The sequence below is a fragment of the Barbus barbus genome, assembly GCF_936440315.1.
Source record: "Barbus barbus genome assembly, chromosome: 28".
NCBI lineage: Eukaryota > Metazoa > Chordata > Actinopteri > Cypriniformes > Cyprinidae > Barbus > Barbus barbus.
This window is the reverse complement of record NC_136756.1, coordinates 10,823,049-10,848,797: the sequence shown is the minus strand read 5'-3', so window position 1 is coordinate 10,848,797 and position 25,749 is coordinate 10,823,049. Positions and strand designations below refer to the sequence as shown.

The 25,749-nt window shown below is 38.1% G+C and overlaps 1 protein-coding gene across 1 annotated transcript in view; it reads right to left on the bottom strand.

Annotated features, from left to right (window-relative positions):
- Positions 1-5,479: 5,479 nt before the first annotated feature.
- Positions 5,480-25,749, bottom strand: part of LOC306847759 (solute carrier family 15 member 4-like) — a 67,539-nt gene continuing 47,269 nt past the window's right edge. The window contains exons 8-9 of the mRNA XM_079381907.1: positions 20,943-21,101; positions 5,480-7,684 (exon numbers count right to left, since the gene is read on the bottom strand). Coding sequence (XP_079238033.1) covers positions 7,533-7,684; positions 20,943-21,101 — 311 coding nt within the window. The 3' untranslated portion in view covers positions 5,480-7,532. The remainder of the gene's footprint in view (positions 7,685-20,942; positions 21,102-25,749) is intronic.

Genomic DNA, 25,749 nt, shown 5'->3' with positions numbered 1-25,749 from the left:
ACTTACATTGTTTCACCTGCATCTCTGCTTCCTCCTTCCAGTGTCGTGACAGGGCTGTGGCCCTCCAGGGATTGAGTTTGACACTCCTGATATAGACTGTAAGATACATGTTTCAATAGAAGCATAAAACATCATCAGCATGTGCTAGTGGTAAACAAAAAGAGCATGATGAATCACACTTTGGCTGTTGTAGTTTTTATGTGTGCTGAAAAAAAGTGGAAGTGGCAGAAGAGGAAGGCATGAGAGCTTGAGGTAAGCAGTTATATGTTTTAGCGCCATGTCGCATTGATTTCATGATGCATTTTTATTGGCTGGTCAGTAAACGTGGATCATAGCAGCAAACACACTGTGTGATGATCATGCTGAATTAATGAAACGGTCAGAAAATTATCGTGGGCTATCTTTCTTCGCAAGACTAGTCAATAAAAATGTGAAATGAAATCAAAGTAAACCCAAGTTTATTAGATCTATATCGCACAATGCAATAATGGGGTTGTTAGGTCGTGCAGCTTCCAAAAAATTACAGTGTGCTTTCAAAAAGTTTTTTTTTTGAGTTAAGTAAATTAAAAATTATTAGAGTATATTTCAGAAAATACTATTTTAGTCTTTCTACTTTAAAATGTCAAGTTTAATTCAATGTGTTACTTGCCACTTCTTTTTAATTATTTATTAAATTTACTAGCAACTCCTGAGTGGAAATTTTCCAATTCCAATTTTTTTTTTCAGTGTTGTAAAAGTCATAACATAGCTTTGCATGAGTGACAGTTTTGAGACAGTTAACAAGCAATGCTGTCCACCTTGTACCATATCTGAATGTAGGTGAACATGAATGATGCAGTGCTAATGACTTCAGTCTGTTTCTCACTCAAAGCTATCATACGGTTTCAGAAGACTTGGAAATACAGCACATAAGCCATATGTTTTTTTTTTTTTTGGTCCTTATTCGATGTAAGGAGCAGCATGAAGATCCAGCTAAACATCTGCAACTTCACCGGAACCTCTTTTTAATAACAGCTCTATTGTAATTATTCATTGGTTACTCTGCTTTTGTTTTTCCAAATTTGTTGAATACGCACCAGTAGCACCATGTCTGCACAATTACAGTTGCAGCTGTGAGTGTTGGATTATTGATCTCCTGCTCTAAGCCTAATGAAAACAACCGTATTGAATGAAGTCACTGTATACAACATTTCTAATCCGCGTTTCTCCTCCTCTGCCGTTCCGCTTTTCTCTTTTATCAGGAGTATCATATCAATCACATCCTTTCTCATTGCCTGAGGCCCTTCTTTTTTCCCGTATCCTGTCTGACATGATCGTGCCTTCTGTCTTTCTCTGACATGCACACAGACAGTTTTGTTTTCTAGTATCCTGATAAATTATATATGTTTTCTCTATTTTTGTTCAGTCTCCTCGCCATTAAATTTGAAAGTGTCTTTATCAGCGGCGAGATGGATATATGGGGAGCGTGTTGCGCAGGGGTATGGTGAATGGCGGTGCAGTCTGTGATCTGTGAAGGGCACTTCAAGCTGAGCTGACTAGGGGAGGAATAATCTGCGGCACAGAGAGGGAGAGTGACTGATGGATCTCTGGCTGTAATTAACACATCTTCTCATTTTCCAGCATCATCAGCTGGGGGGAGCGTATCATTTCAGCATCATGTATAACATAAAATCCTGTTCTTCATTTATAAACTGCCCTTTTTTTCTCAGGCATGACATGTGCATCTGCCTGCCTCTCACTAAGTGCAGGCCAAATATGTTGAACCTCAAGTCTGACTAGTTAGCATGGTCCAGTTAGTCCCTGCTGGGAGAGGCCATAACTATGCCATCTGGCGGAATAAAGCCTTTTAATCCACTGATGGTATGTCATGTATTTTGATTAAAATATATAATCAACTGTTTGCGAGGTTTAGCACCTCCTGTAAAGTTTTTTTTTTATACCCAGTTCATAAAAAGTGGCATATATTTTCATCACACAAATTATATATAACACTAATATATGATTTTATTGTTTAGACAATTAAAGTTATGTTATAGTTCACCCAAAAATGAACATACTGCCATCATTTACTTACCCTCATGTCATTCCAAACCTGAATGACTTTCTTCTGTGGAACATATAAGAAGATACATTTCATTTTTTTAACAATGGAAGTCAACAAGTCAGTGGTCAAGTGGTTTCATTTATTTAGTATGAAAAAGCAAGTCCTCGTCAATGTGAATTTTAGTGGATGCACAGTTTAAAGCAAGTTCTCCTGAAGTTCACACAGTTCCTACCGTAACTTATTTTCAACAGTCTATCTATTATTTTATCATTCAAACCAAACAAACTTATTTTAGTAAGATGAGAATGCAAATTCAGATATCTTTTACATGTGGTGCAAGTATTGAAATATATAATCAATGATCACCACTTTAAATGTGCATTCATACTTGTAAAAATGAACACTTTAGCATACTTAAAAAGAGTACTCAGTACAGTGTAATAAATGATACTTTGAATAATTTAAATACTTTAACTTTATAATAAATGAAAAAAAAAGTGTTTTTTTTTTTCATTTAAGTGGATTTTAATTGTAATTGCATAATTATATTGTCTTTGAAATTTGGTTAAAGTGTACCGTTTCCCTTCTCAACAATATATCAGTGAGAAAAAAGGTAATTAACCTTTACTTTTTTTACTTGAGTATGTGCTATTTTGTTTTAAAATATTTCATTTAAGATGTTTAAACTCTGTACTTTTTGGCTATTTTCTAGTAGTACACAAACTTAAATATATCAAGGGTTATCCTTGTTTAAATGCTCTATAAAGCAATATCACACAAGCAAGAGTTTTGTTGTTCCTTAAATAGCTTGGCTGTGGGCACAAGGCACATGTAATCAAAGCTGTGCTGACATTCAAACTAACATGCTATTATGAGTGCCACACTACTCTTGGAATGGAAATGGAATAAATACAGAAAAAAATAAGTTAATATTGAGTAACCAGAACATAACTCCATCGCATGAGCAACAGACTTAAGTTCCTAAATAAACCAGTGTGTAGCCTACAAAGGAATCAACTGAGTCAATGATTACATCACTCACCTATAAAAAGAGTGACTTGTCACCACCTACTATTACACCTACAATGTAACTTTTAAAATCCCCACCACAAATACAGTCTGTCTGAAATACGCCAACAGACAAGCGGAGTGAGAAATTCAACAGAATACTTTCAATGCTTTTGGACTCTGTATGAGTATTTTTATATAACCTAAGACATTCGACCAGTCAATATTCAAAGTTGTGACTTTGTTTGGAGTTATGAACTAACTGTTGTAGCCTATAGACCAGGGAAGTCAAACTCAGTTCCTGGAGGGTCTGAGCCCTGCAGAGTTTAGTTCCAACCCTGCTCCAACACACAAACCATGTCGTTTTCAAATAAGCCTTAATTACTTGATTAGCTAGATCAGGTGTGTTTAATTAGGGTTGCATGTAAACTGTGCAGAGCTGTGACCTTCCAGGAATTGAGTTTGAGACCAATTCTATAGACCTTATGCATCAGAGAAACAAGTGCGTAGCAGCCATATTTAAAATTTTGCCTTTTAACTATAGTGTTTTTACGGTAGCATCGCTGTTGAAGAGTAATCAGCTGGTGAAGTGGATTTACTTATTTTAGAGTTAAGGTATGTGCATTGTTCGAGCGAATGTCATAACAAATTTGGGGGAAGTCGTGGCCTAATGGTTAGAGAGTCGGACTCGTAATCGAAAGGTTGCGAATTGTAGGTGGGGGGAGGGAATGTCCAGCGCTCTCTCCACCCTCAATACCACGACTGAGGTGCCCTTGAGCAAGGCACCGAACCCCCAATTGCTCCCCGGGCGCCGCAGCATGGCTGCCCACTGCTCCGGGTGTGTGTTCACGGTGTGTGTGTGTGTGTGTGTGCATTTGTTCACTACTCACTGCTGTGTGTGTGCACTTGGATGGGTTAAACGCAGAGCACCAATTTCGAGTATGGGTCACCATACTTGACAATACGTCACGACTTTAAAATGTCAGTGGACCTGGAAGATTTGAAAACAAGCGGTTCCATCCATAAATTCGTACGACCTTACCTTTATTGTGTGGACAATGAAGAAGAGGCAGGGTGCGTTAGTTGCTGCCCACTTTTTCACCAGTATTTTTCCCCAAACCAAACCAACAAGTTGTACAAGTACAAGATTACAAAATTTTCATTTCAACAAGTTTGGAAATCAGAGGCTTCAAAACAGAGTCTCCAAAAACAAAGAAACAAACAAGTATACTAATACAGTAAAGTGTGGTACAGTGGCGAGAAGACAAGATGCAATTTTTTGAATGTGTGAAGAAACAACTTGTCACTTAATGAAAGTCTCGCCATCTTCAGCATGTCTAACATATTGATTCTGGATTAACATTTTACACAGGATTTTTTTTTTTATTATTCTTATTTTATTTTTTTTATAGGAAAAGTAACTGTCTCGCAACTCCGACAGCAATTAAATGACGTCAAGGCTATAATGTGACTGGTAATCAAGGCATAGGCTACATGACTGTTACACTTTCTCCAGCAGTAGAGCATGGATATTGGCATCTCCCCATAATAAGAACATCTTTAATATAAATATGCCAGAATAAGTAACAGGGTTGCAGATTTAGCTGAAACTACACTGTCACTCAGTAAGGGCTAGCTAGTTTGCAGCCAACTGCTGGATTGCAATATTCTATTAATATGGTAATCATATTTCCCATAAATTAAAGTATAAGGACTGCTTTAGGATTAATTACAGACATTGATAACCCACATAGTTCATACAACAGAAACCTGATTTATTTGCATTTTATATTACGTCAATTAAATGAGACTTGTGTTCATTAAATTTACTCTTCAGAGCTAAAACCTGAAAACTGTAAATATGCTATTAGCAGTTAGAATGAGAAGGTAGTTAAAACTTGCACTTGTATATTTGAATGCAGCATGAAGAGATATTTGCAAATATCAAAATAGGGTTCATGTTAGACAAATCCAAACCTGCTTTAATGAGACAGATCTTACAAGACAAGGGTCATTGGTGAACACTGATCTTAGACAGGTTGACAGACTCATATAAACCATCCATAATTCACAGACTGTGCTTACACCTTATGCTCTTCTGCTTTTTAAATAGAGCATAATGCTGTAAAAAACGTGGAGGTGGTAGATATATATAAGCAGTGTCAACAGTCTGACTCAGAGTGAGAGGAAGAAAAAGCTGTGGAGTTCAAAGAGTTCGCTGACGGTCACACTCTTAGGGAAAGACTCGTCAGTCTAGATATGCTTGGCTGAAGAGCGACGATGTTCAGATTTCATGCTCATCTGATGAAATCAGACAAATGCAATTGAATGTGAGAGATCACAAGGTTTGCATATGAGCTAGGAATATGTGAAAGCTGTAATAAATGGGAGACTCATATTAAAACTGCTTTTTCAGACACAAACAGTAGAGTTCAAATGCATTTTATTGAACAACAACAAAAGAAGAAACCATTTCATTTTAAACAAACAAAAGCATGAAAAAAAAAATTCCACTGCACAAACTCAAAATTAATTTTTTTAGAAAATGTTGAATTTTAAAAAAACTGATATTTTACATATTTAAAAAGCTTTAAATCAGCATTTGAATATGCCCAGTTAAAATAAATGATGGCCTTTACTCATACTGTGTCTTTTAATATTTTACCATTTTGATCAGATTCAAATGACTCTAATGTCAATACTGTCTGTAAATCACATTCAAAAGGATTTTAATCACTCTGTTTTGAACTACCTAATGTAAAAGTGTAAGGATGATGCATCAGTTGCAAGTCATGTGGAATAACTCTGGCATTGAAGGAATAAGGTGTAACTGCTGAAAAAGCAGAGGAACTACCTGTATATGAAAACATAAAAAGAACCAGCACAGAAGCATAATGGGAGTGTTGTTACTATTTTGTTAAGCTTGTGGTCAAAGCAAAGACAGCAGACTTAGTTAATTAGCTGGCAAAAAACAGCAGCAAAGTGTTGTCGTCGCAAAATTTGCATGAAAATTACATCAAGCAAGACCTTCTACAGCATGATGACATTATGAAGCTGAGGTTTACGTTTTTATAGGATGTATCATGAGTCTGCATGTAAAATTCATGATTCTGTATACTCAATTATAAACATGTTACTTTTCACTAGAGATTAGTGCAAATGTAATCTCACTACATAACCTCATTCAGATGAAAATCTGAGCTTGTGGTTTGTTGTTCATCAAAAAGCCATATACTAATCTAAAAAGGTCATGAATTATTACAAACAAGACCCAGGTGTTTCCAAAGGAAACACTATTCATTTGCATTTGCAGAGATATTCCTGCTGTAAAGATGTCAGCTGAGCTGTGTGCTTCATGATATCAGCACTCCTTGTGCAATTCCTCATTTCTCAGATGATACACTCATATCATAACCACGATATAGAGCAATGGACTGCTTGGCCTTACCGCTTATGATCAAAATCATTAAAAACAAGCTAATAGAAATCTAATGCCTAATAAAATATCTAAATATCTAAACGTGAGAAACACTTGTAATGCCACAGGTTTAGTACCAAAGTTACAAATTTAATCAAACTGTTAAGGACACAATTATGAATGTGATTCTTAATAATAATAACAATAATAGTTCAAGTCTTTTGCACTGCAGTTTTTATTAACTACAACTACTTGATGTTTGATGATGTGAAAATTCTGTATGATTTCCGCATGCAATTTATTGGCCACCATCTGAAATGAGTAGCCAACCATATTTGCCCTTTTAGACATTAGCCAATTAGCATCAACACCAATTGGTATCTATTACAAATTTACAGTAAAATGACCAAATATACACAATACAGTGCAAATGGTGCCTGGATTAGAGGAGAAATAATGTTTATAATAACATTTTAATAATGTTTAAAAAGTATTGTTGAAATACTTTACCATAAAAACATGCCCATAGGGACAATTTTAAATAAATCTGAACAAGAGTATTGTCTTACCCTGTCAAGCATAAACTATAAAAATAAAAGGTTCAATAAATATTCAATTTAAACCAATGATCAATTGTACAACCCATCATAAACAATTTAAAAACCACATTCATTTTATGAGTAAGTAAATTTGTAAATCTCATTGACAGTCAAAACAACAAAAATCCCAAAAGTGTTGTCCAAAGTATACACTACAACAAACACGCAATTCATAATCCAGTTCACTGATGGAGTGGACAAACCTCATTTCCAACCATTTCATATGAAAGTTTTGTAGGTAATAATTGGGGAAATATTTTGTTTTCTTTTTTAAATTGTCTCACGTGTTTAAAATGGCAAGAGAATGGCCAGTTCCAGTAAACACAGAGGGCTTCAAGTTAAATATTTCAAAAGTCAAATATTTTAAAACCTCATTTTTGAAATACTACGAGGTATAAGTTTGGCACATGATTTGGTGGCTGAGTAATGAAGGTGAACGTACGGCTGGTGAGGATGATGGGGGTCATGAGTTGGTCAGAGACACCCTGTGCTTCCCTGCTCTGGGCTTCTGCTTGTCATACTTCACAGACACAATGAGGAAGACAAGGAGTGTGACTCCCTGAATGGCAGCCAGGAGGAAGAAGTAGTAATTCAGAGTGCACTCGTTGATGTTACCTACAGAAAGAAGAAAAAAAAAAAAAACCTCACTTTGATGTGAATTTCGCAAAACCAAAATTTCAGTAGCGGATAACAACCTCAGACACAATTTGGTGCACAGAGATCACGCAACCTCTGTGTACTGGTTGAAACAGAATTTCAGTAGCATTTCTTCAGGAGCAGGTCTCACATTTTTTGATTTTGATTTAAATTAACAAACCAAACAACAAAAACAAACCAAGGTGATATTTCATTGTATTTAAGGATAACAACTATATCCTTTACTTTGGACCTTTTGTTCATTTTTATCAGTTACTATTCCAGTAATCAATTTTCCTGAAAAAAGGTATAGTAATACATATCATTTTTTTCCTTTACTGATACTTCTTAACATCCTTCCTTTGCTCACTTGATCAGTGGAGAGATTTCAGATTAATTCTAAAGGCGTGTGTACAGATAGATGAAGAGAAGTTGAACATCTGTGTGTACATGCTGCATTCATATGTCAAAAGAAAGCAAAAAAGCATATGTTTGTGCTTGTTGGATCCCTGAAGGCAACAGAGCGAACAGGCAATCTGCTGCCTTCATACTACCCTACAGCGGCAAAAAGCTTCAACTCATAGCATGTCTGTCCGCACTGCTTGTGAGCATCCATTGCAACCTGCAAGCCCATCTGACTCTGGTTTATTCAAGCAAAACCTAAACAAGCATTCCTTCTCCATCCAATCTCTCCTTCATTTCCCATCTCTATATAATGCTTGCGAGCAGATAGAGGGTTTACATCAATACTTACAAGGGAGCCATAAACAAAAAGCCACATCTTCACAGGATGAAGGAAGAGCCTATAATTCACCATCTTTGGAGCTTAAGTGAAGCACACTCACTCTGATTCCAGCTGGCATTATAGACTCTGAGCCCTCGGCCCTGAACTAACTCTGTTGTTTAAGCCTCTGACTGCTCGGGGCCATTATAGTCCAGTGTGACAATTCAACCCTCTACTTACACTAAATTCTGTACATTCTATCTGGGCTGAGGAAAAAGCTGATTAACACTTCTGCTCTGTTCAGAAGAGGTGGTCAAACCTCCAGGGTTGAAGGGCCATCAAATAAATACTCTTAATAAGTAGTTCAGCAAAGGGACTGTCGAGTCACGGGAATATCTCATCTTTCCGAGATGGGGTCACTGATTAGAACAAGGTATTACACTTTAGAGATGATTTTACTTCAGTTTGAAGATTGTCATTAGATGGAGAAAAAGATTCAGCAGCTTTGCGTAGCAACCAACTGGAGGAAAGAAAGATGAAAAAGGTCTGCCGACCCCCAGCTGAACCTTTGAGGAACATCATGAGCAATTCCATGAAATATAATTATCTATGGCCTCAAAGAACACATCTCAAGCAGTTCTTATCTTCTGCCAGATGAGGCAGCTGAAGACATGAAAGCATTGATTCATTACAGTATAAAGCTGCAATGCATTCCCATCCCAAACATGTACGAATGAAGATCCAGACGGCAACATTTGATTAAACATTATGTATAGAACAAGAGTTGAAAGATTTCAGATGCTCACAGTGGTCTCGTCCTTTCAATCAAAGCAAATTTTTGAGTACTGTGTAAACTGTAATATAAAGATGTTCAATTCTGCTTTTGGAAGGCCACTTTCCTGCAGAGTTTAGATCCACCATACCTGCCTGGATGTTTCTTCTAATCATTAAGACCAGGATTAGCAAGTTTAGATGTGTTTAGTTAAGGCTGGACCTGAACTCTGCAGAGCGGAGGTCTTCTGGGGCAAGGGTGCCCAATCCTGCTATAGGGTAAGGGTTCATCAAATCCGGCCCTGGAGGTCCACTGGCATGAGTTTAGCTCAATCTAGTCTCATGACAAAAACATACCTCTGGGAACTTTTTTGCAAGACACAAAATACGTACCGCTAAGTATGTTTTGTGAAATATTCAATGTGAAATTCTCACTGGGTGGCACTAAAAGAGTGTTCCGTTTTTTTAAACCTGCTCGATAGTATGAACAAAAGCGAATGTGACACAAAAACACAATCGCAAGCATGTCGTTTTAGCTTGTGAGTCATGCTTTTCATACAGAATTCGTACCCAAGGATTCCGCATCCTAAGTCCAATTCTGTCCCGGCTGAGCTACCAAGCAAGCTTGTTACATCCGGAAAGTGAAACATATGGAGCTGTAATCATAACTATGTACAAAAACTATTACAAGTGCTCGCTGTTTTACCGCATCTAGTGTTCATTTCTGTTGGAAACTGCAGTGATATAGTAGTTATTGGTAAGTATTTCACGTCGAGCGAAAAAGTTTCCAGCTCCAACCCTTGAATTCCATGGAGGAGCTCCAGAAGGAAGTAAGGAGGAGTGTTACAGGAGGACTTCCAGAAGCATGATCTGGCACCCTTGTCACAGAGTGTCCTTTCAGGTTTCAAAGATTTACTTGGGCAATCATTTAGATTACTTTGTGAATTTCTAAGCTGCATTACATGGACATAGGATGCCCCTCTTTGGTGGCCTGAGGTCTTATTTAGCACAGAAGTGTCAGAGCAATGGCCTTGAGGTGATTGTTAATGTTGACATTTTCACACAGGTTTGAATCCAGCCAGACTCTAACCCATCCTTGTCTCAATCCCCAATCATTTCCACTCTCTTCTTCACCATCTCCATCCAATAAAAGAGGCAAGCCATGTTATGGCTACAGGAACCTCCTGATCAATTTCTCTGCAGCTTTAATATACTCTGTAACAGCAGCCGCTCCCCAATGACAACAAGTGTTACAAGCAGGTGGACAGTTTGACTGAGACAGCAATAGAGCTCAGGATCTTGCTGCCCTCCAGCAAGGGGAAACAAATGTCCCTGTCTGCGAAAAATGCTGCATTTACAATACCCACATGCCAGAGTAGAGCCAACAGCAAACCAACAATCAATACCCTCAAACGGTCCCCTTTCACGCCACAGGCTACTCCAACTCATGGAAACAAGAAGAGTAAAATATGGCTTGCTATTGTTTTGAGTTTGTTTCCCCCCATCTGTGGGGTTGTGCGTTGGCGGGTGACGTGGCTGTTCTTCCTATGCTTCTGGGAGATGACATGATTTAACAGCAGCGTTTGGCAGGATGTGGAGGTGCTGGGCGCCTCCCTGAAAGGCAGGGCCGTAAAGAATACTCAGTCAAAGGACAGAGTGGGAGATATATCACGGCGACACACTCTGGGAAGATTGCTTGCACTTCCCTCAGGAAAGTGACAGCTGTCGCAAATTTGGCGGCGTTTGGGCAGTAATGGAAAAATAAACATTACTGGAGCACAACTGCATGTTCCTGATGCGAATCTCAAACAGGAAAAGCAGTAAGCAATGAAAGAATCAGAGAAATTTGTAGGATATAAAATGTACATCTTGCACTAAGAAGAAAGAGTTAAACAATGATCCAACTCATCCTGTCAGTTTTCACAGAAATCAATCTCATACGTCCTGCTCTATGAAAAAAAGGAAATCCCAAATTAGATAAAATCTGTATAATTCATAATATATACACAGTTATCTCATTTGATTAATAATAAGACAATCCTAATCCTCAAATCTGATGACTTATTTTATAATAATATTTGGAGGGCGCAACTTTGACAGCTATCCATGAATTTTCCACTATACTATAGTCCTCATTCGCAGTAGTATCATTTGGTTTCCATCGTTACAGTCCACATGCCCTCATTTCATGTTACATTGCACATTCAGTCTTATATGGCAGCTACACAAAGATAACAGCAGGCACCTGGAAGTCTCACTCTATTCGTCTTGCTGCAGGCCCTCTGCAGTCCATCATCTAATGATTTTATTAACCTTTTCTTGGCATGTAGTCCCGTATGACACACATGATACTCTTTGTGTTCATTTAACAAATATCTGTATTTATCTCGCGTGCATCAAAAGGGTACACCTGTCATATGTGAGGGCTTATCTGGGGTAATTGGAGAAGCTGGAGAATTAAAGATGCAGGAATAAAGGGGAATATACGAGAATGAATCTGGCCAACACTATGAGAATGTGGCAGCTCCATTAGGCGGCTCACGTGTCACCAGGCCTAACCAGTCTCCAGTCTTTCAAATTAATTGGCTGAGACCTTTTATCCACTTTAAAAGAGCAGTGGAAGCAGGGAAATGGGAGGGGAACGTCAGAGGAGGCAAAGTATAAGAATAACTATGTACAAAAACTATTACAAGTGCTCGCTGTTTTACCGCATCTAGTGTTCATTTCAGAATAAAAAAAAAAAAGTTAGCATACACACACTGTGGGGAACCATGAATTTGCATGTGCGATCTTACTCTGATTGTGCTTAACAACAATTTGTGAGGTCATGTAAACTGAAGAAAAAAAAAAAGAAAAAAAAACATGGCTGCTTTCAAACAGGTTTTTCCAACACTTCCTATGTGCATTAGTGCCTTCCCAGTTTTTCAGCAGCCTTGGATCTGGAAGTATTTTTCCCATAAAAATTATAATCCATGAACCAAACCATCCAGCTAAGCTTTGATTTGAAGTAGAAGTAAAAAAAATAAAAATAAATAAAATAAATCATGAATCACAAATAAATCATTTGAAAATCATAAATCGAGAAACTAGGGAAACTGACTTTTGCGTCATTCACAAAGTGCTTTTTTGGAAGTGGGCAGGTGAAGGTAAATAATTCCTTTGCCACAATTTGCTTGTCGTGGTTCCCTGATTGGTGGATATCCACCACCAGCATTTTTGATCGTATTCACAAATCTTTCATGACCCCCCAGAATATATCAAAAGAAAAAAAATATCCTCCATATAAAAAAATTATATACATTGCACTTGTAGCTTAAAGCTTAAGTTTAGATTTATATACTGCTGAATGTTTGGTGATCATTTTAGCTAACTTGCGCATAAACAACTTACATTCACTCTTTATGGTTTACTTATTTTTATATTTTTGTGCCTTGATTTTTGGATGTACTCTTTCAGAAGATCTAACAGTGCCCCAACCATAGAACAGTGCAAACAAGGATTGCTGGAATAACTCATCAATGGTGGGGAAGTGTGTCATAAATGATGGAAAATCTTGTAAATGGCCAGGAAAGAGTTAATGTGGTCTGATAGCCTCAACAAAAGCATATAAACATGATTGCTTACCTAGAAATAAAAATCAATCCCCCTACGGAGAAAATGAACGGGATTTTTACTTCTGTAACTGGACTGTTGCACTCTGTTGGTTTCCCAAAGATAGACCTGTCCCAAACTCATACCATTTGTTGTGTTGGACTGATCGGGCAAAAAGAGCAATGTTTCAATAGAGTGACCATATTGACTCCATTCACAGAAATTAACCTAAATTCACACAAATTACACGCCTCAGCATCCATATCATTTCATTGGACCCATCTCTCAATGCGGTTCCTATTTTAAACAATGAAAGTGCTCTTCCACAAAAAGCACTATTACTTTCTATTGTCCAGCGCAAATTGGCCAGCACACACAGACAGACACGCACTGCACTTGACCTGATAGTTCAGGGAGTGTCTGCCGTGCTTCCTCACTCCTGCTGAATAATACATACTGCACAAGTAAAACAATGTGCTCAGCAGGGAAGCCATAAGTTTGAAGAGGAAGTGTGTCTGCTGATCAATAGAACTCTCCAAACACATTGCTATACAGCAGACTGAGGGGACAGATATTGGTTTAATTAACACTCAGGCAAGGTTAGAGACAGGAGGAAAGGAAAGAACAAGTCATTAGAATTTGTGATTTTAACTTTCTAGTTTTAGAAACTAAGTGATTTTAACTCAAGTATTTAAACGGACAGCTAGCCATTTTTTTGTCACATGATGGAAGTGCTAGTTATCTTTGTTGTGGTTTGTCTTAATGTATTGCTCAATGCTTTTGCTGGCCACTCACTCCTCATTAAAGACACAACAGGCTGCCAAACACTCACAGAGTTTCCAATTACGTCCACAAAAGACAAAACAAGAGCTGCCCATAAAAGACATTAACTGGCCTCATAAATGTTTGGCAGACTAAGAAAGAAATGCAGCGATTGAAAAAGTGCAGCTTGATTAATTTAGGTGGAACTGTATAAGGAGACACTGGAGAAGATAAAGACAACAGGATACTTAAAATTTACTTTACAGCTTCAGTTTCAATTGATTAGCTTTTTAAAATGCAAAACCTGTTCCAAATCAAGCTAAATAAATAAATCAAATAAGTAAAAACAGTAATATTCCAAAATATTGTTTAAAATAACAGTTTTCTATTTAAAAATATGTTTTTAAATGCCATTTAATTCTGTGATGGCAAAGCAGCCATACTGTACATCTCTTTAACCAGAACACATTATGCAGGGAGACAGACAGAGGTCAGAGCAAACGTCTTTGCTTTCAACACATGGAAATGCGCCCTAACAAATAAGCACGATGCTCACATCACAACAGCTCTTTCCCCTCTTGGCTCTATCTGTGTGTGCCAATCCCAACAACAATATTTCAGCGCTACTCGTCCTGATGCCTTGACGGCTTTCCTACAGGAGATTACACGAGTCAGCACACAGAGTTCAATGCCATTTGTCAGGGTCTGCAAACGCAGAGATGTTCATATTTTATGACTCTCTTGTCTGGGGGGATTTCTGTAAGCAGCAGTGTCAAAACCATGAATAAATGGCACCTGTTTGAATGTAAACAAAACAAAACAGCATTGCTGTCCAAGCTGAAACATGAATCCTGTAATATAAATGACATTTGCATGTATTTACAGAAGTACTGAGTATCAAAAAAATAATAAATATACTACAAAAGTGTAATAATACTATTTATAAAAAGGTGACATGTATTTTCACATGTATCACAGTTTCCACAAAAACATTAAAAAGCACAACTGTTTTCAACATTGATAATATATACTGCACATAAAAAAAAAAAAATTTTATTTGAGCAAATCAGTACATTTGCATGATTTCTAAAGGATCATGCGACACTGAAGACTGGAGTAATGATACTGAAAATTGAGCTTTGCTATCACAGGAATAAATTATTTTTTTTAAATATATTAAATTACAAACCAGTTATTTCAAATTGTAATAATATTCAACTTATTTCAGTTTTCAAATAAATAAATAAATGCAGCCTTGGTGAGCAAATTAAGCCTCTTTCAAGCACATTTAAAAAAATCTTTATACCAAACTTTTGAACGGTAGTTTATATATCTATAAGGTTTTGTTAAATGACTTGAGGCAAGGTACAGAATAAAGCTGACACAATTTACGTCCTTGTTCTCACTCATATTCCTTTGTCTGCACTCTTTTGAAAGACACCTTTCTTTCCTTTTGTCATATTCAGTGAACACACTCTCTCTTTTCCTGAGACACTTGGCCTCGATTAAAACATTGACATTTCTGTAAGTGGCAGATACAGATTCTAGACCAGGAAGAGAGGGTCATGTCTGCGGGCCCTCTGGTTCTTTGCATGTTTTTAAGCTGACCTGAGATCAGACAGACTCACATGTCAAGTTTCACCCTGTAGGAAAAAATAAACCAGAGGAGCTCCCTGGGAGTCCAGAGAAGAGATTTGAAAGAATTCATTTTACCAATACCGTGAGGCAAAGCCGAGCCTGGTGACACCTGCAGTCCCGCAGATAAAATAAAGGATGAGGGAAAATGTCTCTGAAAATATTTATCAAAGCCTACATCATACGCTGGTGAAAAAGTAATAAAACTTCTGAGAACTAGAGCAAAAGGTTTGTTAGAAAAGTTTGTTGTAAAGAGCACATCTACAACACACAACATCTTACCCAGCAGTAACTTTTCACAGTCGATAGCACTTCTGTTGTCAGTGTTCTTAAAGCTCATCACTAAAGCCCTATCCGGACGAGGCTAGTTTTCTTAACAATGTTTAATTACTTATCATCTGATGTCTGTGATTTTGTATTGATTTGGACGGGCTAACATCTAACAGGTAGAAGTGTTTGTTTTCTAGATGTGGGAGTTACATTAAGTCATGTGCTTTGATTACGTGCATCAAGTGTGATGTATTAATCTTTTAACTTCACACAAGTTTATACAAGTAAAAAAAACAGCATGCAAATGTGCAGATGATATTAATATTGTATATTCATATTTTAATATTGATATTAAAATAGTCTTATAAGTTTCTGTGATTTCCCTCTCTTTAATTAATTTTATATTACTTTTTTTGTCAGATGCCATCCATATTGACAGATTCAGCAAGATAGTAGTTCAAGTTAGTCAAAAACACGAGGAGAAGCACTGTGATAAAAGAATATCAGCCATCACAGACATTTCCATTCGGATGGGATTAGATTTCTCAGAGGACCAAGTTTGCAGAAAAACAGAAATTTGCACTGGATTTTTTGAAGTCTGTGAGAAAAACACATACTTGGCAGATTCGGATGAGATTAATCACAAAGTACATCTGGGAAACAAAACTAGATTCCCTAAGCAAAGTACAAAAACTATTTTCAAAACAAATAAGTGGATTACATGAACAACTAGTTGATTGATCATCTTCTTCTTCTTAGAGTTTGCATTGCGTGCCCAGCCACAGAACAGCATCTTGTTCAGCCAGGTGGAGAGCCTTGAGTCCGCCGTTGAAATGAGTCAGCGGACACTCGTTGACAATGTGCTGCATAGTTTCTGGTTCCCCACAGCTGCAGTTCGGATTGGTGGCTTGGCCCCACCGGACAAGGTTGACTGCACATCAACCTTGTCCCGTCCGGAATCGGTTCAGCATTGACCAGTGTCGTCGAGGAAGGTCGAAGCCAGGAGGATAGTCCGATGGCTCAGCTACGAGGGAGTGGTTCACAACATCAGTTGCTGCCCACTCATCACTCCATGCCGAATTGGCTGTCATATCCTCTGGCGGCGAGTCCAGCCAGACAGGTTTTCTCGATGACAGGCGGGCTGCTGGATGCAGTGTGATGTCCAAGTTGATGGCAACTTGTCATTCGCATAGACTTTAGTCAACAGCTTGGCAGTGGCCTCATGCAGTCAGAGATGTGGTGGTGGTATGTTACTGAGAACTGGCAGCCATGGTAGAGGAGTAGAATGTAGGGTTCCAGTGATTATACGCATAGATGTATTTAACTGGACATCTATTAGCTTGGTGTGGGACGATCTAGACCAGACTGGTGCACAGTACTCTGCTGCTGAGTAACACAGAGCATGTGCAGTGGTCTTGAGTGTCTGGGCCCTTGCACCCCAATTTGTGCCGGCCAGTTTGCTGAGTAGATTATTTCGAGAGCTGACTTTGGCTGCTGTCTTCTTCAGATGATCATGATATGTTAATGATTGGTCCAGGGTAACACCTAGGTACGTTGGATTTGGGTAGAACTGTGTCAGCACGACATGTAAAGTACAGACACTAAAAATATCCCAAAAAAAAGGAAAAAGAAAAAACTTCTTTGATAAAATCGAGTGCAAAGTGTCTGTCCTTTGCCTTTAGCATGCCAAAAGCAGCACAGGATTAGCATGGATGTACGACAGGTTGCAGATTTACACCTGCTAGCCTATGGGAACCATGGAAGCTCTGTGGTGATCAGAACGATAAGTGATCCCAAGCTGTAGCCGATAGCTCTGTGGGCCGACTGCCTCCAGTGTTACAAAGATTATCGCCAAGTGCTGTAGGATTTTAACAGTAAGAATTGTGTCGAACTCACCCACAACCTGAGAAGTAGGTTTGATCTGCTAAATGGTATACTGGGAGGATGCTCAAATTTGTGAAAATAAGTGCTAGAGAGTGTGTTACAGAGCTGAATGCTGGGTAATCAGGCCCTGCAGCTAGTGATTAATACCTGGGCGTCTGATCCCATAAAAGTTGGAGTCTGTATATGCATCCGCAGGCGCGCCACAGGCTTGGATAGCGCCTGTGTGTACATACACTTTGAAAGTTCTCGACTCAACGCTGCATAATTCGCTCTCTCTCTTCATTTCCTGCAGGGTCCAACACCACAGGGAACACGGAGAGAGAACAGTAATGGAGTAACCAGCAGAGATAAAGAACAACATTATGTTGCTGGTCAAAAATAAAAAACAACAACAACATGAAACCCAGACCGATCTTTTCTGTTGTTCAGACACAAAGTCATCCTGGGCATCTAATTCAGATTTCACAAGTGTGTGATAGTCTGTAGATGTCTCTTCTTCGTCACTTGGAGGAGAAGGGGGAATATGAGAGTTATAAAGAATTTGCAGATTTGAATCTGGCTCTCATCATATCCTTATCCCATACATCCTTACTGCTTCACATCACTTCTAGTCCTCCCTCTTCTATTAAGTAGCAAAAAAGAGAAGATAGAATACCAGTCATATACCGTAACTGATATTAAGTTCTGTGTTGCTCAAATGGACATTGCAGGATTGAGTCTGCATCATATCAAGATTCTCATAATTTCCTGTCCTCTCTACTATCACTAAAGGCTGTGACACACCAATCTGACATCAAAGAACTAGTGGCGACAAAAGCGACTTTGTTGTCAGCTCACGTAGTTTGGAAGAAAAAAGTTGGCTTGAACACACCAAAAAGACTACAGTCACTGGCCAACTAGCATGTACGTTCAGCACCTACATATCGCCCAATAATTTTTTTCTGTTTGCCCAATATATCAGAAGCAGGACTTTTATTTTTACAGTGCTTAGAACGCCAGCGCCTCCATTTCATCATCTTCATTAGTTTACTCTCTCTGTTTAACAGTTCTGACTAATAAACTATTACAACAATGTAAACGGTATAAGAAAAATTATAATAGCGTTTGCTTTCCAATTATTAGGAACAAAAAGACTGATAGAATCCATTTATTATACAGATTTATTAAAAAATCCATTTCAGTTGACCACTAGAGTTATGAAAATATCTGCATACTGGAATGTTCAGGTAAGATGAAGATAAAAAATTCAAAAGAGCATTTGGTGTGTGCCTTCTTGACTTTATCGTTTTTGTTTTTCTTCTTGTGCACTGGTTCTCCAAGCTGAACACCCAATCAGAGTGATCTCTCTCAGCAACTGCCCTAAGTTGATTCAGCTTGCTCAACCAGCCAAAAAGCCACCAATGGTGTGGAATGCAGCTTATAGATGCTCAATGATGGATAGACTTGATGGTCGACCACTGGATTGGTGTGTCATGGTCTTAAAATTGGCAAAAACTAAAATAAAGAATAGCAATTTGTCAAGAAAAATAAAAAAACATATGATGATCAGCGGTCCTCATATGGACATCTCATGGAATCTGGTTGCACGCATCACACCCCGATTCTGTTCTTTCCTCATATTATCCTGTCCTTTTTCTTGTCTATACTATCACTAAAAATGGCATAAAGTAAAAAGAGGAATAGCAATGTGTTACATTTCATATTAAAGCACGTGGTGCTCATATGGACACTGCACGTTTGAGTCTGGCTCTTCCTTCAGAGTCAGTTCTATTTATTCAGCTTCTTATTTCCTTCTATCACTAAAAGCGGAAAAAAAAAAAAACAATGTGTCATATAATTCATATTAAGACCCACTCTAATATCCCAATGATGCTTGCCAAACAAACAGAGCAAAGAGGGACAGATTTAAAGTACATGCACTCTCACTGCTGCCATTAGCAGAAATGCCTCACACCTGTCTCGGTGTGCTGTATTAATGGGTGCTGAAGTAGTTTGTGCGTAAACTGTCCATTTGCCTCAGATACACAGAATGGGTGGGAGTACATCTGGACCATTGAGCTGTCATTGCGATGGAAATCACATCCATCTACTGTCTCCTTTGTGCTATTCATCTGTCCCCGCTGCGACAGATTTACAAACCGATGCTGGTGTAAGCCTGACATGACCATCAATTAGCATGTGCATTCATAATACGAGACCTGGCTTTCTCTCCCCTGACACTTCAAAAGTTAACTTTACTCCAGACAACATGAAACTGCCTTTGACAACACATGTAACAGAATGTGGCACATTTATAAGCAAAACAGACTATTCAGCAGAAAATGTAGGACATGACTTGATTTACTCCATCTGGATTTGATTGGATCATGAAAGTGGGTGGGGGTGAAATATAGGCTGTGATATTATTGGTTGATATTTCTTTTTCGCCTTTAGGATGAACTTCAGAGTTATTGCATTTTTTGATGAAAGTTTATGAAAACAACCATTTTTTTTCCCAATATAACAACATGTATTGACAACTGATGCATAGTAAGTCTACAAACATTTATTTAAGAAATCAGGGGTCCGTTTTTATTTAATATCCACGCATGATATAAAGTATCCGATTTTAAAATCAATTTGACAATGGAAACTGGTCCAATATAGAGAAATCTTGAATAGCATTATGGCAGACTAAGCAATATTTTAAGTTAATAATGTGTATGTCACTGTATATCACTGTCTGCACAATAAAGATGGCTTTCTGAAAAGATTGAAGCAGAACAATGCTTGCAATGTTTGGATCTGTGTCTGATGGATCTCTTCTATCTTATTTGTCTACACATGTCATCAATCATTAAAAAAGGCCAACAAAATATGGCATTTTTTATTGGGAAGGATACACACACAGACATGAGCAGTGGCCGAATGGGCAATCACCTCTTGGGTTTAGTTAGAGATGACTGCACTCATGCCGTCGTACGTGCACACGCACACATAAAACACACATCATCCATCAAGCACATGTGCTCACCTCATCACTTCATCTCTGTCACAACCTGAGAACTGAAAGGTACGACCTCTCTTTCTCTTGGCATAATTACAATTCATCACATTTAAACAGAATGCTGATCAGGGAGCATCTTTCATCATCGATTTCATTCATCAAGATGGAACATACAACTCATTGATTTTTCAGAATATTTTAGCATCATTCAGCTTATAAATGATGATAAAATCAAACTTGTGTTTCTTAGAGACCCAAGCTGCTGGAATAGGACTTTTATTGTATTTATACTGAACTAAATGATATTTTTTATCCCCTCTGATCCTCACACAAACTTTTCTACATTTTACATTTTCATTAAGTCATAATTAAGTATGCTTATCAAGCCCTTTTCCCCACAGTGTATCTAATTTTAGGTTTTACGATCATTATGGGGACATTTGGTCCCTTCAACGCAGGCAAATCCTGATTTATATTCATGCACTCTCATTCAAACAGACACACCATTCAAAAACTAGGTGAGCTACATCTGTTTCATCCCAGACCCTATGCTGTGCAGTGCTATTCACATATCTTGTTCTACCCTCTAATGCACTCTCTCACTCAAGTCTTACCGAAGTCTTTATGTGAAGACATCCAGCCGATGATTTTCACAGAGACGATAGCAAGTAGTCCTGATCCCACAAAGGAGCCGATGCCAGAGAAGAAGAAGAACAGGCCCATTATAGCGCTCTGCATGGAGCGTGGGGCTGCAGAATAGGCGAACTCCAGACCTACAAACACAAGAAGATGCAGAAATCAATGATGAAAGTCTGATGTTTGCTTCGAAAACACGATCAGAACCTCAAATGCATCCAAGGGACTCTATGCTTCACATACTCACAAAAATATAGTCTTGTAGAAAAGATCATGGTTAAAAAATGACATGAGCAGATTCATTTGTAACAGGGTCACTGCATTTGCTTGCAGACAAAGACACAGAAGGATTCACTACGAATGAATTGGAATAAAAGTGGTGTTTATTTGCATAACCTTTCTATACAGTTGTATCAACCAGCATGCAAACAGCTCAGACTTGTGTGCATAAAATGTAATCTATAACAAGCATCTTTTGCATAGAAAGGAGTATTTTGCAAAAGAAAGTCAATGACGTAAATAAACGTGATGTAGCGCTATACGTAAGCATATAGAGCCTGATATGCAACATTTATGTTTAGTAAATTCCCCCTGTGTTTTGGTGGACCGGGAGTGCCACTTAATTCATGTTTAAAAATTAAAAAGTTAAAATGAAAATAAATTGATGAATCCCTTTTAAATGGAACATTTACACAAACAAAAAGGAAAGCAATCTGTAAATTGTTTATTTTTAATGCATTTTTTAAATTATATTTATTAAATAAAATTAAATGTATTTTTTCTACATTTAATATTAAAGTTTTTTTTTATGAAATTGAACAGATCTATATGTATTTGTCAGTTTGTGACTTATTTACATTTGAATGAATAAACTGATTCATGTATTTAAATTTTTAAGTGGCATTCCTAGTTCTCCATGCATTATTGACATCCCTATAAAGCAGAGATATCAGACAAAAACAGGAATTAAATCGTTATAACATGTCTGGGGGTGAATCTGTGTGTGTGTGTGTGTGTGTGTGTGTGTGTGTCCATACATCCGCAGCACTCAGCTGAAGGTCTGAGTGACTCAGAAACACCTAATCAACTGCCAAAATCAGCACACATCCTTAAATATTTACTAAAAGAGACAGTGAAGGAAAAAGAGGGATACAAAGTAGTATAAGGAGGATGCTGAGTGGGGGGAAGAAAAAATGAAGTACTTCACAAAAAATAGAGGATGTAGAAAGGACGCAGAAGAAGAGAAAGAAAAGATCAAATCTCTTTTTAACCCTGAGTGGTGGCTGCCTGCTGGCTGACATTGATAATTTCATGGCGCCTCAAACTTGTCATTTTTTAAATTATGGCTTGTGGGCACAACTGTCAGACTCGTTTACTGAGCCTGGTTAGGCCATGAATCTTCTCTGATGGATGGATAGATAGATAGATAGATAGATAGATAGAGAGAGAGAGAGAGAGAGAGAGAGAGAGAGAGAGAGAGAGAGAGAGAGAGAGACAAGGGTAAAACAGCTAAAAAGAAGAGGGAGGTACTCCACCAAACGGAGCAAAAGAGATCATGTAATCCCATCCCACAATCCCACGCTCACATGAAACAAACGCACATTAGGAGATGTGGAGGCAGGAGGCGTGGAGAGAAAAAGAGACGCAAAAGAGAGATGAAGGAACTCGGCTGCTCTATTACAGTGTTTATAGCTGTCTGCAGGCATGGCTGACCTTTTCTAAGTGCTGTTTGTGTCATGGAGACTGTGTCTGCATCCTTAGACGACAACGATCAGATGCTTGAGAAGCCCAAGGCTTAAGAAAAACTATTAAAGCAACAAAAACTGTTCAAAATCAATGAAGTCTGAGAAAATGTCATGAGCTCTGTTTATCTAAAATCGTTGGATTTACATTATTTGGTTACATACTGTACATACATATACAGAGTTCAGATACAAAAGCCTCTAAGTGCCGTTTGAAATTTTCTTCTAAAATGAGCATTTCTCTTAGGCTCCTATGTTTATGATCAGTTATTTCACTTTAATGGCAATGAAAAGAACCTATTCATTGCCATTAAAGTGAAAATGACTGAACTTATACATAGAAGCCTAATAAAAATGTTCATTTTAGAAGAAAATGTCAAATAGCACTCAGAGTCTTTCGCATCTGAACTCTTCATATTGTACTGTAAATCTGAATCTAAAAAGTACTTTTTACATGACTCGCGTGAAGGATTCCTAATGCACTGAGCTCTATGAGTAGCAAACAACACTGGCAGCAACTGCCATTAAATGTCTTTGGAATAAGTCTCTTATGCTAATGAAAGCGGCATTTATTTGATCAAAAATACAGTAAAATCAGTAATATTTTAATTAAATATAACTTTTTAATATATCTTATAAAACGTATTTAAAAAAATAGCCATAACCTTTGCAAGTTTCCTCTTTAGTTTGTTTTTACTATTTTGTTTTTCCTGCATATATTGCTCACTTGCTACCTGCCAAACCAACGCTATCTCACGACCAATTCGTACCATTTTGTACAATTTGTCTAAACCCCAGTGGCATGTAGGTTTAGGGGCGGGGTTTTGGTGTAGGTCATGTGTACAAATTCATACGAATTGGCAACTCGTAAAATATGTACGATTTTGCAAAAATCGTATGAATTTGTACGAGGTCGTACGAATTAGCCACCTCGTAAAATATGTACGAACTGCCGTGAGATCGGGCTGGCCAAACTCATAATACTGCTCTTCCATGTGGAAGTCAAAGTGGCTTGTGTTTACTGCATGGATTGATTAATAAATGAACCCCAATGCAAAAGCCTTGCTTTGCTTTGGTTAAGCAGCAGACTGAAAGTAAGGGTTAAGAGGAAAAAAGGAAATCCATAAGGTGTCTCAATGTCGTGAGCATGGCAACAAGAGTCTAATAACACGGCAGTTCACAATATCACGTGAGAAGAAAAATAAAATATAAAACTTGACCTTTTATAACTTCAGAGCTGAATTATTCAAAACCAAGAAAAGAAGTTTAACTTGAAATATTCTGCTTTCATTTTTCCCCTTGCAGAGTCAGGCAGTGGGCGATTTTTCTTTCTCTGAAAAAACATTAGCCTTTAACATTTTTCAGAGATAACGATATATAATTAAAATTCCCAGTGGAGAAAAAAAGAATCAGGTTTTAGGTCTGTCCCCTCAACGGCAGTCCACACACATCTCTCGCAGGTAGCGTGTGTATGTGTGTGTGTGCGTGCAAGCGTGTGTCTACAAAAATGTAAAAAATCAGAATCAACTTGGCTTCCGCTGTCATCCGACAGCCCACGACAAAGCGAGCTGGCAGTGGACTCCATTAAAAGGATTTATTCAAACAGAATAGGGCCAGAGGAGGGAACTTTCCAGAGACATTTGTCACATTTCTTGTCATCCAATTTCCTGGAGGTTCCCCAGGGGTATGGATTGAGCGTTGAGGCTTTATTTTAAGGGTCCTCCGTGCTATCAGGAGGCATTTGCATTTCATGGGAGGGCTGGGACACTGGAGACCTGGGGTGAGATGGAGAGAGCTGACTACAAAAAGTGTGTCAGCACATCGCCGCACAGACATGAAGTTATCGGAGACAAACCTGTGTTTAGCTCCTGTTGCAGTCACAGTAAATCCTAGTCTGGTTGCCCAAAGGAGTTGAGGAGTTTTTTCTCCCCAAAAAAGCTGGAGCCAAGATATTTTGTTTCGTAACTGACGAATAAATGTCCTGCAGCTGAGCTTCTGGATAAACTTGTGAATTAGTATGCTGGCGTCCTTCTCAGAGATGATGAAGTTTGCTTTCAAGATACATTCCCAAAATTTACAAGACAAAATCATATGCGCAACTACATTGTGCTACCTGACGGATGTTCATAGAATAATTCGCACTGCGTCAAACAGTCTCTAGCCATGGCCATCTTCCCAATCATGTTCAGATGTAAAAGGATTATTCAAGAAAATGAGAAAGCAAAATTTATCTTCATTTCAGCGGGTGACATGCTATTCAGCGTCTTTAATCTTAATATTTTTGATGTAGTTTTCGCACCTCTCCAATTTCTCTATCATTTCACAGCTGTCTGTGATCAGGAAGTGGCGGGCTGCCTCTTGTATTGATTCTCATAGCTTGATGGCTCTATTCAGGTTTAAAAAGCGCCTGTGCAGATAGCGTCTTATAGCTTTTCCACAATACTCGAACCCCTGAAGACGTGATGGAGGAGCGGAAGATTACACTTAGCCTTCCCCATCTCCCCATTCTGCTGGAAATTCAATCAGAGGCTACTATGTCCACCGTGGATATATTATTCCACCAGCGCTGCGCCTCTTTTCTTTCAATTTTTTCGGGTCTGCAGATAAAAAATGAAATGAAGATGTTAACTGTTAAGGACAGCCACTATTCCCACAAGAAAGTAGAAGAAAGAGAAAGGGAAAACAAAAGATGTCGCTTGTTTCTTTTGGAGTGGGCCGCTGTGTTAACAAAAAGAGGGCAAATGCTGCTGTTTAACTTTGTGAGCCATGATGTTTCTGGTTGGAAATCATATACATGAGATGTGCACACTGAGGGGGAAAAAAGTTGTTAAGAACAAGAGTCTCAAAGGGGAGAGGTGTCCTTTGGGGGTAGAAGCATAAAAAAGGCAGGTATATTTAAATTTAGGCTGCATTCACATAGACAGTGTTTGGCATTGGAAACATGGTCAATGACAAATAAGAGTGTCTAAAAAAGAAAGTATTATACAAATCTAGTTCATAGTAACGTACTCTTTGCATTTATTATTTTATGGTAACTTTTATA